The sequence below is a fragment of the Rhinopithecus bieti genome, unplaced genomic scaffold, assembly GCF_001698545.2.
Source record: "Rhinopithecus bieti isolate Rb0 unplaced genomic scaffold, ASM169854v2 scaffold_35856, whole genome shotgun sequence".
Taxonomy (NCBI): Eukaryota; Metazoa; Chordata; class Mammalia; order Primates; family Cercopithecidae; genus Rhinopithecus; species Rhinopithecus bieti.
This window is the reverse complement of record NW_016815820.1, coordinates 574,432-590,939: the sequence shown is the minus strand read 5'-3', so window position 1 is coordinate 590,939 and position 16,508 is coordinate 574,432. Positions and strand designations below refer to the sequence as shown.

At 49.9% G+C, this 16,508-nt stretch overlaps 2 protein-coding genes across 2 annotated transcripts in view; one reads left to right on the top strand and one right to left on the bottom strand.

Moving 5' to 3' along the window:
* ABCC3 (ATP binding cassette subfamily C member 3) overlaps positions 1-11,438 on the top strand; it is a 57,267-nt gene extending 45,829 nt beyond the window's left edge. Inside the window, exons 27-31 of the mRNA XM_017853999.1 lie at positions 3,673-3,819; positions 4,011-4,169; positions 4,766-4,932; positions 7,610-7,804; positions 10,837-11,438. Of these exons, the coding sequence (XP_017709488.1) occupies positions 3,673-3,819; positions 4,011-4,169; positions 4,766-4,932; positions 7,610-7,804; positions 10,837-10,945 (777 nt within the window). The 3' untranslated portion in view covers positions 10,946-11,438. The remainder of the gene's footprint in view (positions 1-3,672; positions 3,820-4,010; positions 4,170-4,765; positions 4,933-7,609; positions 7,805-10,836) is intronic.
* A 1,482-nt stretch (positions 11,439-12,920) lies between these two features.
* The window catches only part of ANKRD40 (ankyrin repeat domain 40), a 15,223-nt gene continuing 11,635 nt past the window's right edge, over positions 12,921-16,508 (bottom strand). Inside the window, 1 exon segment of the mRNA XM_017853963.1 lies at positions 12,921-15,849. Within this exon segment, the coding sequence (XP_017709452.1) occupies positions 15,703-15,849 (147 nt within the window). The 3' untranslated portion in view covers positions 12,921-15,702.

The window sequence follows — 16,508 nt, the reverse complement described above, 5'->3', positions numbered from 1 at the left end:
CCCTAAACCTCAGGGCCAGCTGTATATGAGGCTCTTCATTCGTTTATCCATTCACTCCTTACTGAGCATCAACCACCACTCTATGCTAGGAGGTGCAGAGAGATCAGAGTTGAGCAAGATGGTGTTTGCCCTCAGGTGATTCTGATTTGATGGGAGGGGTAAGACTTATTGCAGGGCTTTGCAATGGATGACCAGAGCTCTGGTGTGGTGCACAAGGAGAGGGCAGATGAGGGAGATCCTTTGGCTGGGGTGACCAGGGGAGACGAGCTTAGATGAGAAGGATGGACAGGCCTTGATAGACTAGGTAAGATGGTGGGGTGGGCAGTGGGAAGGTGAGCATTTCAGCCAAAGAGACCAACCTGGGCAAAGGAGTGGAGGTGGGGCAGCATGCCCTTTGTTGGGGAAAAGGAGTTGTCCCCTACTGGGGGTTCCAGACTTTTCTCCACCGCCCCCTCTCATGGTCACACCTCAGACCTCTTCATGCCCAGAAGCTGCAGCATCAGTGTCAAGTATCCCATCTTTGGCCCACGCTCCTATCCCTCCTTGTTCTCATGTTCCAAGTCCCCCTCTGTCACAGCAGTCTGCCTTCACTGGGATCCCCAATCCCATGACCCCCCTTTGTGTCTCTGTCCATCAGCTTCTCTGCCTTCACCTCCCTCCCCGGCCAGCCTAGAGTCTATGCTCCACCAACACAAACGCTCTCACCTGCCTCACCCTTCTCTCTCAGTTGTACTCACCTCCAAAACCCCACCCCAGCTGAGCCCACCAATTTGCCTTCTTCATGCCTGCACTGAGCACTTAAAACCTTGCAGGACACCAGGTGCAGTGGCTCATGCCTGTAATCCCAGCACTTGGGGAGGCCAAGGCAGATGGATCACTTGAGGTCAGGAGTTCAAAACCAGACTGGCCAACATGGTGAAACCCCATCTCTACTAAAAATACAAAAAAATAGCCAGGCGTGGTGGTACATACCTGTATTCCCAGCTACTTGGGAGTCTGAGGCAGGAGAATCGCTTGAACCCAGACGGTGGAGGTTGCAGTGAGCCAAGATTGTGCCACTACACCCCAGCCTGGATGACAAGAATGAGACTTTGTCTAAAAACAAAACAAAACAAAACAAAAACCTTGCAGGAGAAAAATCACTGAGTTGACAAGTGTATAACCACACACCACGGCTGCATGTTCCTACTTTGCTTCCCCAAGAAGCCCGTGTTCTCACGTTCAGAAAGACATTTTTTGAATAATCTCTGTCCTCAAACCCCACATCTCCTTCCTGCTTAGCCGTCGACCTTTCCTGACACCTCCGTGAAAAAGTATGTTCTAAGATGTGAACTCCCTCAACCTTCCTGCCGCTCGGTCTTTAAACCAGCCTGTGTCTCCTTCCTGTCGTCGTCTTTTCACTTTTAGCAGGAATCATCCCTTTCTGTTTCAAAGTCCAGCCCCTCCATTTCTTCCCATGGCTGCTTAAGGACCTGGCTTCCTCAGTCCCACCCTCCATCTCCCGTCATTCTTGCTCCCTCTGTTGGACACTTCCCATCCACATGCAAAAATATTCCATCGCATCTTCCATTCCAGACACATACGCAAACCCTCCCCCCTGCACTCCACTGCCCCATTTCTCTGTTCTCCTCTGTCATGAAGCATAGTTTAAAGTATGGTCTCCACAAGCTCCATCCACTTCCTCATCAGCCTTGATCTCATCTGCCTCCTGCAGTCCTCTTTCTGGCCCTCGCTCCACAGAGACAGCTCCTCCAGTGACCTTCCTGGTTCCAAATCCAGGGGACGCTTTTCTGTTCTCATCTAATTCAACCTCTTAGCAACGTCCCAATAAAATGACCTTTCCCTTCTTCTTGGAGTCCTTGTGGATTCTGTGGCCTGCGTTGCACCTGCCAGTCCGCCTGCCTGACCCCAGCCTGGCTTCCCCAGGCATCACCCTCCAGCCCTTCACCCCTTACTCTCTGGGAGCTTCCAGTTCCCCTGCTTCATGTCTAGCAGCCCCGTTACTGCATGGATACCCGTGCTCCTGTCTCTATATTCTATAAATGTCTGCCCTCAACCCCATGGCCCGCTCTCTTCTTCAGTGCCTCCTCGTGAGACCAGTCTGCGCCTGCTGCTCTGCTTTTTCACCTCTGGCCACGAGGAGAACCTGCCTCGAAGCAGGGCTGGCTCCACGGGAACATAGCCTGAGCAGTGGCAGGGTCTCCACTCCCAGAAGAGCTGCGCGTTTAGAGTAATGCTCTGCCGTCGGCGCCTTGACATTCTCCATCATTCTTCAACAAGAAGCCTCAGGTTTTCATTTTGCACTGGGCCTCCCAAGTTATGTAGCCAGTCCTATCTCAAAGCCACCATCATCTTATGCCCTGCTAGTCTATTCTGCTTGTAGCAGCCAAGAGATTTAAAAAAAAAAAAAAAAAAAAAAAAATCAGATCACGTCATTCTCTGTGTACAGCCCTCTAATGGCTTTGCATCTTAATCAGAGTTAAAAAAACAAAACAAAACAAAACATAATGCTTAAAATGGCCTGCAAGGCCCTACAGGATGGGGCCACCACTGCCTCGGCCTCTTACCTCTCGCCTTTGCTGCTGTGCTCCAGAACACACCGAAAGCCATTTACACCTGCTGTTTCCTCTGCCCGGCATGCCCTCCCTCCTGATATCCACTTGGCTTCTTCCCTCACCTCCTTCAGGTCTTTACTAAAGTCTTTGCCTCCTCCAGGAAGCCTTCCCTGACCACCTGGTATAAAGCAGCAACACTAAGCACTTCTTGGCCCCTAGCACTCATCACTTCTTACATTGTATAGATTTGCTTATCTGTTGATTGTATGCCTCCCTCTACTAGAACATAAGTCTCATGAGGGTGAGGACTGTTTCAATGGGGATACCATTGTATCCCCACTGCCTGGCACTGGGCTGCCACCCAGTAACAATGAATGGGTAAAGGTAATAAAAGGGGGAGTTAGGGCAGGCAGGGAGGGTACTTCAAGGAATATAAGGTGTGGCACAGTGGCTCACACCTGTATTTCCAGGACTTTGGGAATCTTCCTAGGCAGGAGGATCCTTGGAGGCTAGGAGTTCGAGACCAGTCTGGTCAACACAACAAGACACAGTCTCTTCAGTTTCTCTTTAAAACATTAGCCAGGTGTGCTGACACAGGCCTGTAGTCCTAGCTACTCAGGAGGCTGAGGCAGGAGGATGGCTTGAGCCCAGGAAATCAAGGTTGCAGTGAGCTGTGATCGCACCACTGCACTCCAGCCTGAGTGACAGAAAAAGGACTTGTCACAGAACAAAACAAGTTAGCCAAGCATGGTGGCATGTGCCTGTTGTAGTCCTAGCTACTAGGGAGGCTGAGGGAGGAGAATCACTGGAACCCAGGAGTTCAAGGCTGCAATGAACCATGATTGAGACCCTGTCTCTCAAAAATTTAAAAAGGAACAGGGGCAAGCAGGGAGACTGGGAGGGGAAGGACAGGGGAGTGTTGGAGTAGATTTGTGGAGAATAAAGTTAGAGGGATAAAGGGGTCATTGAACACAAGGCTGAGCTATAGGGGTGCCAAGGACCCTCCCAGGGACCATAGTTGGGGAGGATTGAGGGGCCTTGGGGGAGAAAGACTGAAAGGTGAGAGAGGGCTGCACTGGGCAGGAGCTGATGCAACCCCATCTGCCCCTCCTGCCAGGCACCCTGGGTGGTGGAAGGCAGCCGCCCTCCCAAAGGTTGGCCCCCACGTGGGGAGGTGGAGTTCCGGAATTATTCTGTGCGCTACCGGCCGGGCCTAGATCTGGTGCTGAGAGACCTGAGTCTGCATGTGCACGGTGGCGAGAAGGTACGTGTTGATGGGCGGACCTGCATGTGTGTTCATGCCTGTGGACACAGCCACAGCCCTTGTGGGGAGCTTGGGTCTTTTGAGAGAGCAAGTGCTCCAGTCAGATGTTTGTTCAACCTCCAGGGGAGTCCTGGAGATGCACCTGTGACTTCTCAGCTTCCCCCTGAGAGCCCCTTTCCTTCGCCGTCTAGGTGGGGATTGTGGGCCGCACTGGGGCTGGCAAGTCCTCCATGACCCTCTGCCTGTTCCGCATCCTGGAGGCGGCAAAGGGTGAAATCCGTATCGACGGCCTTAATGTGGCAGACATCGGCCTCCATGACCTGCGCTCTCAGCTGACCATCATCCCGCAGGTAGGACCCTGGCATGGACTGGCCACACTCACCAACGGCCCTGGAGGCGGGCCCCACCCTGTTCTGTAGCTTGAGGATGGAGACTGGGACCCCAGTATCAGAGGCTTCGGCAGGTGGGGAGGGACAGACAGCACAGAGCAGAGCCACTAATGAGCCACCCCCAGATCTGGAAAGCTCAGACTTGCTCTGCCCAATCAGGCCCTGTCCTTTGACCTCCTGGGCCAGCACATGGGGAAGGACCCCACCAAGAACCCCATCCCCTGAGACTCTCTGTCCTGGTCTCTTTGCCAGCTCTAATTACATTTCACTTTTTCTGTCTCCTCTGGGGTGTTCTTCTTTCTGCCGAGTGGACACTCTGGAGGCAGATTAGTGGCTCTGGTTCCTGCTTCAGCGGAGGTCTTTGTGATTGGCCAAGCTGAGGTTTATCACTCCCCCACAGGCAATTTTCTATCTCTTTGGCCATTGTCTCCTCTGGGGAGCTGGGGACAGAGTAGGAATGCTGCCACCTTAATCCCTCCCTTCTTCCCTGGACCTGGAGCCCACGGCTCCTTATAGGGCCTAAGCTGCCTGCCTCTGAGGCCACGTTGTATCCCCAGGACCCCATCCTGTTCTCGGGGACCCTGCGCATGAACCTGGACCCCTTTGGCAGATACTCAGAGGAAGACATTTGGCAGGCCTTGGAGCTGTCCCACCTGCACACGTTTGTGAGCTCCCAGCCGGCAGGCCTGGAATTCCAGTGCTCTGAGGGCGGGGAGAATCTCAGGTAAACGCTGGGAGTGGAGAGGTCAGGAACTGCAGCCCTCCCTGGGGAACCCTGGCGGGTGCTGGGAAACCTGACACCAATGACACAGAGATGAGGCCAGCCAGGATGTGCACAGGGCTGTCCTTTTGTGTTGAACATACTCTGTGTGCCCGGCACGGTGTATTGTCCCGCCGACTCCTCACACAAGCCCCAGCGGTGGTCCATGATCCCACTTCACCAATCAGGAAACTGAGGCTCAGAGATGGTAAACCTAAGTTGCACAGCTAGGAGAAGGCAGGTCCGGGATTTGAACCAGCTCTGGGAGAACCAGCTCAGTGAGGTTGTCGAGGCTGTGCTTGGACTGGGGAGCATGGTTCTGGATGGAACCCATGGAGCAGGTGAGAGGAAGCCCTTTTCCCTCCAGAGCTTTCTTATAGTCCCAGATTTTATGTCCTCAGCCACTGGGCTATGCATCGGAGGGGCCAGTAGTCACCTCTTACTGAGTCTAAAGGTTGGAGATACCTATACCTGTGCTAGCTGTGTGATTTGGGGCAAGTTGCTTAACCTCTCTGTGCCTGCTTTTCTTTCACTCTAAAAGGCAGATAATAACAGTCCATACCTCTGCATTATGCTGCCCAATAAAAACAATGCAAGCCATGCATATGTAACTGATGTTTTTTTCTCATAGCCACACTTTTTAAAAAGGAAAAACAAGTGAAATAAACTATAATACTATATTTTATTTAGCCCAGTATATCTAAAATATTATTATTTCAACACATTATTGATATAAAAGTATTAGAAATATTTTGCGTTTTTTTGTACAAGTTTGAAATCCAGTGTGTAGTTCACATTTACAGAACGTCTCCATTTGGACTAGTCACATTTCAAGTGCTAATAGCCACATGGGGCCAGTGGCTACCATCTGGACAGAGCACTGTTAGGGTCAGTGTGATGACAGGAAAAGCGCTTCGCTTGGATGCGCTCCTGTGAAATGTCAGCTTTTCCCCTCCTCCCTTCCCTCCCTCTTCTCCTCCTCCTCCTCCCTATTTTCATTTTTATATTCAGTCCATACTCATGCAGGCTCCCCAGACCTCAAAAACTAAAACAAGGCCAGGCACAGTGGCTCACGCCTATAATCCCAGCACTTTGGGAGGCCAAGGCAGGCGGATCACTTGAGGGCAGGAGTTCGAGACCAGCCTGGCCAACATAGTGAAACCCTGTCTCTACTAAACACACAAAAATTAGCTAGGTGTGGTGGTGGGTGCCAGCTATTTGAGACGCCGAGGCAGGAGAATTGCTTGAACCCTGGAGGCAAAGGTTACAGTGAGCCAAGATCTTGCCACTGCACTCTAGTCTAGGTGACCAAGCAAGACTTGGTCTCAAGAAAAAAAACTTTACATTTGCCCAGCACTTAACAATATTGAAAGCACTCTGGCCTCCATTTTCTCCTTTAATCTTTACCGTGGTCCTGTGGGCCAGAAACGAGGCTCCACAGTTTGAAATGATTTCCCTGCAGCAGCTGAGCTGGTAAGAAGCAGAGCGGGGACTCTGGCTCTGTCCCAAACCTTTCCTTGCTGTGTCAGTCACCTCCCTCACCTGGACAACTGGTGGGACTCCCTTGCCACCCAGGCAACCCTTAAGACTAAATGTGCATTGTAACTGGCTCTCACTTACATAACCACGTGGGGGTGGCTGGTGGACAAATATGATCTCTCCAGACCCTGTGCCCCATGACTGTCTCTTGCTTGATCCATTCTTCTCACCTGCTTGCTCTTAACACTTCCCCCAGAGCATGCCCCACCCTGACACATGCCAGGATCAGAGACAGAAAGCAGCTCCCCTCCTCCCTCACTGAGCTTGTAGCCGCTTTAAGTATAACCTGTGTCCTGTGCCAGTTCCACCATAAATCAGCCCTGAGTTCAATCTGGCGGCTCATTCTGCTGCCAAAACCTTCATTAGTTGTGGGAATGGGCCAGGGAAAGAGCCTGGACTTTACTCCGGCTGTGGTGACTCACGCCTTTGGGAAGGGCTGAGGTATTTGTCCTTGGATGTGGGGATGCTGCAGCCTCTGTGGTTGGGAACACAGCCTCGTTTTGTCTGCTGGCTCTGGCTTCCAGGGCAGGAGGCTGAAGGCGTGTGTCCTGCCCCTCCTTTACCTCCTCAGTGACCAGACACAAAGAGTCCCCAGGTCTTCCTCTGCCCTGCCCTTTTCTTGTCCCTGAAGCAGAGCCCTGGTCTGTATCCCCTATGAGGTGGGAGGTGACTGCCTGAATTGTATGATATTAGGCTCAGCAAGATGGCATCGTGTGGCCTATTTGCAAATATCCAAGAAGAGCCATGCAAGCATATTCTTACTAAGGTGTAAATGACTGATAGAGTGAAGCAGAGAAACATCACGACACTAGTTGAAAAGCAAGGATGGGGAAGAAAGCACCGAGAGAGGAGGCCAAGGGTGCCAAGAGCAGACCAGGGATTTCACAATGCCTTTTAGCACTGGCTCATTCCCCAAGCCCCTCATTATCCCAATGGTGTCCAGACCTCTGCTCCATTCCAGAGGGCTGGGCTGTGGCAGAAATGGGAAAAGTCAAACAGAAAACCAGTCCTGGGCTGCTGAGGAGTGAAACAGGTCTGGGAATGAGGCCTGGGGGCAGGTGGGAGGCCCCCAGCTGGAAATGCCTACCTTCTCCACTCCCAGCGTGGGCCAGAGGCAGCTCGTGTGCCTGGCCCGAGCCCTGCTCCGCAAGAGCCGCATCCTGGTTTTAGACGAGGCCACAGCTGCCATCGACCTCGAGACTGACAACCTCATCCAGGCTACCATCCGCACCCAGTTCGATACCTGCACTATCTTGACCATTGCACACCGGCTTAACACTATCATGGACTACACCAGGTGGGACATGGAAACCCGAGCAATGGGGAACTGGTGGGGCCACCTGGGGCATCAGGAGTGGGCAGGGCAGGGAATGTTCCTGGGATTGCTAGGGCATGGTGGGCAGAGCAGAGTTTCCCGAGATCTAGATAAGGGGCAGACCAGAGTGGGGTGGCCTGGGCTCAGGGGCGGGGTATACAATGCCATTTTCATTTATTTTTCTTCTTCTTCTTTTTTTTTTTTTTTTTGAGACAGAGTTTTGCTCTATTGCCTAGGCTGGAGTGCAGTGGCTCACTGCAACCTCAGGCATGCACCACCACAGCCGGCTAATTTTTGTATTTTTAGTAGAGACGGTTTTACCATGTTGGCCAGGCTGGTCTCGAACTGCTGACTGCAAGTGATTCACTTGCCTCGGCTTCCCAAAGTGCTGGGATTACAGGTGTGAGTCGCCATGCCCAGCACCAACAATAACATTTACTAACACATGGGGAAGAGCACACGGGGCTCCACAGGCACCGTATTTGTGCGCAGGCCACTTGCATCCTGCCTCCTCCATGAGGCGATGTAAACGGAACTGGAGGCTTCATGCTGAGTCTCATCACTTCCTGAGAAACCTGCTGGCAGAGTGCCTGCATGTCCCTCACCTCATCGGTGTCTCACAGCCACTCTGGTCGCAGATAAGCAGCAGCTCAGGTAGCAGCTGGACGCTGACAGCACCATGAGGAGCTGAGCCTTGTGGGGAGAGCACTGTGTCTGAGCCAGAGGGTTCAGAGTCCCAGGCTGCTGTGTGACCCTGGGCAATTTGCAAAACCTTTCTGAGTCTGTTTCAAATGAAAATGATGCTTCGTGGGATGGTCGTAGTCAATGAGGGCTGGGCACAGTGGCTCACACCTATAAACCCAGCGCTTTGGGAGGCCGAGGCAGGCGGATCATTTGCGGTCAGAAGTTCGAGACCAGCCTGGCCAACATGGTGAAACCCCATCTCTACTAAAACGACAAACATTAGCCTCACATCGTGGCAGGGACCTGTAGTCCCAGCTGCTCGGGAGGCTGAGGCAGGAGAATCACTTGAACCCAGGAGGCAGAGGTTACGCCACTGCACTCTAGCCTGGGTGCAGAGCCAGACTCTGTCTCAAAAAAAGAAAAAAAGTCAATGAAAGGTATTTAAACTGCAGGTGATCCTGAGAAATGACAGTGTCCTCCCCAGCCCCTTGCTCTAATTCTTGCACTAGGCCCTCCAAGGATGAGGGAAGGGGCCATGCCCTCAGAAGCTTGTGGCTTCCTTGGAGAGGCAGACCACTCCCTCATTGTGTCAGATGTCAAGGTGTGGGGCTGGAGGTTGAGGAGACAGGGCTGGGTGACTCAGAAGCCTCACGGGAGTGAACTGGCCCTGGCCTGGCAGGCTGCGCTCCCTAGAAACTAGAAGGGAGGAGGAGGCAGGAGGCTCAGACAAGTTTCTTTTGAAGGAGTATAGTGGGAATACCCCAACAGGCCTTCATTTACTCAAGAAACACTTGCAGGATGGTGGGGTGGGGAGGGTGCCATGGACAGGGCAATGGGCCAGATCTTGTCTCTCTTGGAAGTGCCCCCATGTAGCCAGCAGTGTCTTGGGAGCCAAGCTGAGAATGCCTGATGCTACCCTCTGTTCCATCCCTCTCCTACCCTTACCCCCTACTCCCATTTAGGACCCCACTGGAAGGAGGGAGGGTGGGCAGGAGGTGCTGAGCCCTGGGTTTGGAGGAGGGACAGGGCTGGGCTGAGAGGGCCTGTTCCCAGGCCTAACCAAAACTGTTTCATTCACCAGCAGCCCTAGGGTGGGGAGCTGGGATCGACCTTGGAGGTTGCGAGTTCATTCATTCTAGTGGAACAGGCAGAAATTAATCAAATAATGACATGTAAATAGTGCCCACAGGAAGGAAGCAAAGGCCTTTGTGTGCAGGCCGGAAAAAGGCTATCCACACAGGGTGGCCAGTGCACTGTCTCCTCTAAGGAAGGGATGCACCAGCCAGGCCTGAAAGAATGAGTAAGAGTTGGAAGATGGAGGTGGGGCAACAAGGTAGGGAGCGAGCTGAAAATTGCAGGCAAAGGATACAACACATGCCCCAAGGCAGGAGGGTACGGGAGGCTGGAGTGCATGGGAGGGAGGCAGTAAAACCAAAATAGCGGTGGAGAACAGGCCGCACTGTGCTGCACTTTGAGGACCATGGAAGAGCATTCAGTCCTTATCCAACAGCAGTCAAAAGTCACTGAAGACCTTGATTTTGGATTGGGGTTGGGATTGGGGGGCAGTGGCCAGGCAGTGATGTCACAGACACAGTCCTTCTCAGGACACATGTGGGAGAGCCCAGTAGGCTGAGAATCAGAATGCAGTCAGCCCCCTCCCATGGACGAGCACTTCTCCAGGCTGGGGAGAGCCCTTTCCCCTCCTGCCGTACCCTGGTGGAGCCAGCCCACTGGCCTTGTACCAGGTGCACCCGGTGAGTGGTTGGTGGGAGATTCTAACCCGGGGCCCAGGCCTGGCTATTTGTGTGTGAGCTGGAGACCCACCGAGCAGCAGCAGCAGCAGCAGCACCAGCAGCAGCAGCAGCAGCCGCCACCGCCGCCGCTGCCGCCGCCAGATTTGCAGCCCAAGGCCCAGATTCCAGTGTCAGCCTCGCTGCAGCTGGTTTCCTGCTGTGTGCTTTTCTGAGCCGACACAAAGCAGATGGATGTGCACAGAGCCCAGCGCACAGGCCCGTGGCTCCCTGCGCACAGCCTGCTGAAGTCCTGTGACCCCGGCAAGGGGAAGGGCTCATTAGGGAAGGTTTTCAGAGCCCCAACTAGCAGAGATGAATAGGACCTGGTGTTTGATCCCAGAAACCGCTTCACTTGCCAGAACTAACAGAATGGCTAAAATAACCGGCCTTGCAAGCGTGCACATGTGGTGCGGCGGCTGTGCTGGGTGGGTTGGCATGTCACTGTGGGCCTGAGCAAGTACCCAGAAGGGCAGGATTAGACGATGTGACCAGGTCAGGGCTGATGGAAACCTGACCACTTCTCTCTTTTTGGACTAGGGTCCTGGTCCTGGACAAAGGAGTAGTAGCTGAATTTGATTCTCCAGCCAACCTCATTGCAGCTAGAGGCATCTTCTACGGGATGGCCAGAGATGCTGGACTTGCCTAAAATATATTCCTGGGATTTCCTCCTGGCCTTTCCTGGTTTTCATCAGGAAGGAAATGACACCAAATATGTCCACAGAATGGACTTGATGGCAACCATTGGGGGCATCTTAAGATTTTGCACCTGTAAGTCCTCACAGAGTAACTGTGCTGAATGCTTTAGATGAGGAAATGAGCCCTAAAAGGTAGATGACATGCCTAAGGTCACAGCTAGTTTGAGACAGTCAGACTAGTCCCCAGTCTCCTGATTCCCAACCGAGTATTATTTGCACACTACACTGTTTTCAGATAACGATTTCATGAAATGACCTGTTCTCCCTCTGATTTTTCATATTTTCTAAAGTTTAGTTTCTGTTTTTTAATAAAAAGCTTTTTCCTCCTGGAATAGAAGACTGTGGCTGGGCCAGGCCACCCCTCGGTATTCCGTCCTGTCCTCTGGGGTGCTGCCTGAATCCATTAAAAATGGAGTACTGATGAATAAAACGACATGGTCAACAATATATACACACTAGTCTTTGTGTGCTTGTTCACAGGGTTTGGGGATTAGGATCTTTGCAGGAGGCCAAGAGGAAGATTTTCTACACATGTACATGGTTGTAGTTACCTGAACTTCAGACCCAAGAGCTCTTGGCTGCAAATATTGCCTTCACAGCCAAAATTCCCTGGGTAATTGCCAGTAGTTCCTGCTCTGCTGTGCAGATATTGTAAGAGGTGAGAAAGGCCCTGAAATCTGACCTGGGGCCTCTTGGGAAAGCTGCTCTGAACACCTCCACGTTCATGTCATCCCTCAGCCCTCTATGCCTATTTCTCTAGGGACTAAGAAGTGCATGATGCTTTACTTCCTTGCTTATTTTGAAGTCTGTTCCAGACAGTTTTATAACCAGTGAGGCCTCCAAGTCATTCATTTTCCTCAGTCCAGCCAAAGCTGAATGTGTGAGCACAAAGAAGCTGAGAGGCCACCTCCTGCCCAGAGGGAAGCCACCCACAGCCCCAGGTTGGCAGACAAGATGTGAGGGGCGAATGAAATTTGTTTTCTTGAGCAAGCCAACAAAGAGTTCCTTTCCTGCAGGTCAGAGTCCGCCTGGCACAGGCCTTCTATTTGGAATGGATCTCTTCTCCTTGTTCCGAAGTGTTCTGGTCTCCTGCCTCGCTCTCATTTCCTCTAACTTTGTCTTGGTATGATGTGAGTGGGTGTGGGTGATGGTGGTTTTCTCCCCAATCCTAAATGGTTTGCAGTAGATACAGATGGAGGTGGATCCTCTGATTGGTTTTTTCTATATGCTCTGGGTCAGCTTGTACTGCAGGACCATTTGTTAAAGGTTAATCGCATTTTTTTGGCAGGCTGTTTCTGCCCAGGATGTTTATGAGTACATGGAAGATGACTTCCATCCTTGTGATAAAGCAAGTATGAAAGCACAAATGCCCAAATTATTCTGCCTCTCCTTGGTGCTAAGAAAAGGTCTCTGCTATGCTCTCTGATTTATTAGGCCAATTTGGCTTGACGTCTGCTTTGTGAGGTGCTAGCTGGCCTGAACCAACAGAAAAGCAGACTCATTCAGCATCATTCTCAGCTGAAGATCTGGAAGTGTAAGGCTGTGTTTCCTCTCCTGTCTTGGGATTTGCTTCTGAGCTCGAGGCCCTGACAGGTGCTGACAACCCAAAGGAGAGGCTCAGTTGGGTAAAGTAAATAGGATAATCAAAAAATGTGGTTAATAGGGGATGACCTCCATCTAACTGGTTCAGCTGCTCCAGGGAAATGAAGTCGACTGCTGTGAACTGGAAGGAAAGACACCGCACAAAATATCCGTCCCCAGGTGCTACTGACAGGGTATGAGCGGGATGTGCAGGAGGCTCAGGTGGAGAGAGGGCCCTTCTAATCTTCCTCCAGAGCGTCTGGTCTCTGGGACTGTCCAACAATTTGAACCCCCTATGATTAGAACTATAGTGCTGTTTAGGAAGCCAAAACGAAGGCGTATAGGATCGGTCAGTTAATATTTAATTTTAATAATACTTGTTATGTTTGAACAGTCAGCAATGCACAAAGAAAAAATCTTCAGTGAATGTTTACACACTGTGAACACATGCTTTAAATATGCAGTGGAGGAGGAGGGGTGAATTCACAGTTAACAAAGCTAAAAAAAAATCCTTGTTATAAATTACACAAAGCATATAAAAATATTTCTCTGAATGCATAGATTAAGACTTTAAACTCACCTACCAGCAACTGTGCAGTCTTATTCTACTGCGATACGCAGGAGTCAGTTGACCACAGAGGATTTTATAAAGGAGAAGAGAGACCAGCATAGGGCAGAGACACATCAAACCCACCTCTCACCGGAGACACCAGTTCCTTGCTTGCCTCTGTCGCTAAGCCTAGAACATGCCCTGCAGCTGCTCCTCTGGAGGCCATCTCCCAGCCAGGGGCCTTCACTGCTCCACTTTAATTAATCTGGGTGGCTGAAAGTGTTTTAACCCAAGTAACTTAGACATGAATTAATATTGAATTTATTTCATCTAGGATAGAACCAGACTTAACTTGATCAGTAAACTGTAACTTTTTTAGAAGCAAAGAAAAAAAGGTTACTACATCTAGTTAAATTCACTTCCGATTGGCTGAAACACAAAGGAGAGGCTGGGCGCCGTGGCTCACACCTGTAATCAGAGCACTTTGGGAGGCCAAGGCAGGTGGATCACTTGAGGCCAGGAGTTCGAGACTGGCCTGGCCAACATGGTGAACCCTTGTCTCTACTAAAATACAGAAATTAGCCAGGCATGGTGGCACATGCTTGCAATCCCAGCTACTTGGGAGGCTGAGGCAGGAGAATCGCTTGAACCCGGGAGGCGGAGGTTTCAACGAGCTGAGATTATGCCACTGCACTCCAGCCTGGGCAACAAAGCGAGACTCCGTCTCAAAAAAAACAAAAAACAACAAAAAACAACAAAAAAAAACACACACAAGAAAGGTTTCTTCTTTAAAGCACTGAAGAGAAAGAGGGTAATAAGTAAACTTCACTCTGCTATGCAAACACTGTACAAGGGTGAGTAAGTCACCAGCAGTAATTGGTGGGATACAATTAAGTCACTAAACAGAGTGATTCCGTGAAGTTAGCCTTGAAAAACATCTCAACCTCATTTCAGCATTTAGGCAGCAGCAGGAGGCCATTATCTTAGCACAACATTCTCTTCCGTTGACATCTTCTGCACGTTCTCACTCAACTGTAGTGTTCTAATAAAATTAAGTTAACACAGTTAGGAAGTTGAGTTTCTTTGGAAACTATAGGCACTATGGGGAAAAAGCTTCTTAAGACAGCAGGGATGCTCTTCGATAGCTGGCTTCAATCCCCTGCTCTCCTGTTTGTCTAAGTGTGCTAGTTCTTATTTCTGAAGTTTAGCTGTTTGTTTCAACAAAACAGTGGCTGCTCTTTTAACATTAATGACACTGAAGGAAAGGAAAAGAATCCTTGAATGCATTCTTTTAAAAAATTCCTATGCCATACTCAAGAGTTTAATCAGGTGTTTTGTTTCTGTTTTTCAGAACAAAGTCTGGTCAACTCATAATTGACTTTGTGAAGTGAATTGGTGGTAGTAGTAAGGGGATCACTAAGATCAAACCATTTGTTTACAAAAGCAACAGATTTCAGAATTGTGTAAAAATCCTAATAGTTTCAAAATAACCTTTATCTTTGATACAAAATAAAGATGCTAACTCCTTTAGCTCAGTTTCCCACAATAACCTTTAAAATAGCAACAGATTCAGTCTCAAAAATTGCTTTTCATTTGTAGTGGAAAATGAAAGTGGAGAACATGGAACAGCAATATTTGTGCTCTTCTCATAGGATGCAGTTACACACACAGATGACTGGAATCACTTCAGAGTAAAAAAAGTGGGCTGGGTGCAGTGGCTCACACCTGTAATCCCAGCACTTTGGGAGGCCAAGGACGGGAGGATCACTTGAGGCCAGAAGTTTGAGACCAGCCTGGGCCACATAGTGAGACCCTGTCTCTATGGGAGGGGTGGGGGTGGGGGGCATTGTAAAAAAGCAGTTGCTCTTTTAGAAGGCATCAGAGAGCCCTCTAGTGACCACGAAGGGGAGTTAATGCAGAGATGACTCGAGAAATAGAGAAGCAGTCATGAGTGTTTACAAAGGAAAAAGTGAGGGAGGGAAAGCTCTTTTGGTTAACAGCATATTTACAATTAGGTAACTGTATTCTTAAATACTTTTAACCTGAGTAACATTTATAAATATGTTATAGGAACCCTCACAGTCACAAGTCACACTAGAATCCATCTGTCCAGTATCTGTGCTTTCCCCAGTCTTCCTCCCTCATAAGTTCCCAATGTCAGGAGAGTTGTGAGCATGCAACACCAAGAAAAACACATCCTGGCCCTTCAGGTGCACTGTCAACAGGAGTGGCTAGAAATAGGCTCCGCTCTCTCTCAGCTTCTGCTTAGACAACTCTCTTACATTCTGAACATAAAACACACTGGATATAGAACCTTCAGCTTCTGCCTCTCCAGACCACTTCTCAGCTGTTCAAAGCTTCAAGCAATAGGTTTATTGTGCACCAAGAGGCTTGGAAGAGTGGCACCGCTGCTTGGGGGTCAGGGGCTTCCTACCTTGGCAGAATGATGTTAGTACATACTACGCAGTGGCACCAGAGGCCCTCCCGGGCATCCGAGGCATTTAGATCAATGGCTTGTCCTTGGCCCAGAGGTGACGCACACTGTCATAATACTCAGTGATAAAAGTCCCTGCTGCATTAGTAAGTCAGTTTTGAAGCTCTCCTGTTATAACAAGGCCTTTCAGTCAGTGTGGATGCAGCATTTCTGAACAGAAAATTATTTTCACTTATCATCAGAACCAGTTCCAGCTCCTGGAAATCTTGGAGTCGAGCAACATCCTTGTCCTAAAACAAAAATATGTTAAACAGATTAACAAGAGCCACTTGTCTCCATATGTTTGGTGTACTGTATTGATACCAGTATCTTGTCTCATTTCAAAACCTAGAAGAAAAAAAAAAAAATCCCTGTGGCAGGCTAAGTCAGTGATAGTGCAACTAAGGCCCCAGGCTGATTGGGTTGCAAAGTGGAAGCCCTTAAAAAAAGCTCAGCAGCTGCGACAGCATGAGCACACACTGCGAAGGGAGAGGCTATGCGAAGGGAGAGGCAACACACAGATCAGTTTCCCGGGTGCCCTGAGAAGCCAGAAACCTGATGTTCAAAAACCCAGAGATGTATGAAGGACCACACATGCATCTATATGGATTTGCTCTGTAACTGAACTTGGTTCTTCACTTGTAAAACAGAAGGCACATCTAGTAGTGCACTAAGTTAATCCTTACAGATCACTAAAGAAACCAAGAATAGGAACACGTGAATGATAATTCAGAAAATTATCTCTGGTATCAACTTCCAAAAATGCCACTGTTGGCTGATCTGAATGCAATGGTGTTTCCAACTAGTTTGTAAGAATGTAACTGGCCAAACACCAGTTACAGATGTCTTTGTTCCTTCTCCACTCCACTGCTTCACTTGACTTGCAAAAAAAAAAAAAAAAAAAAAAACC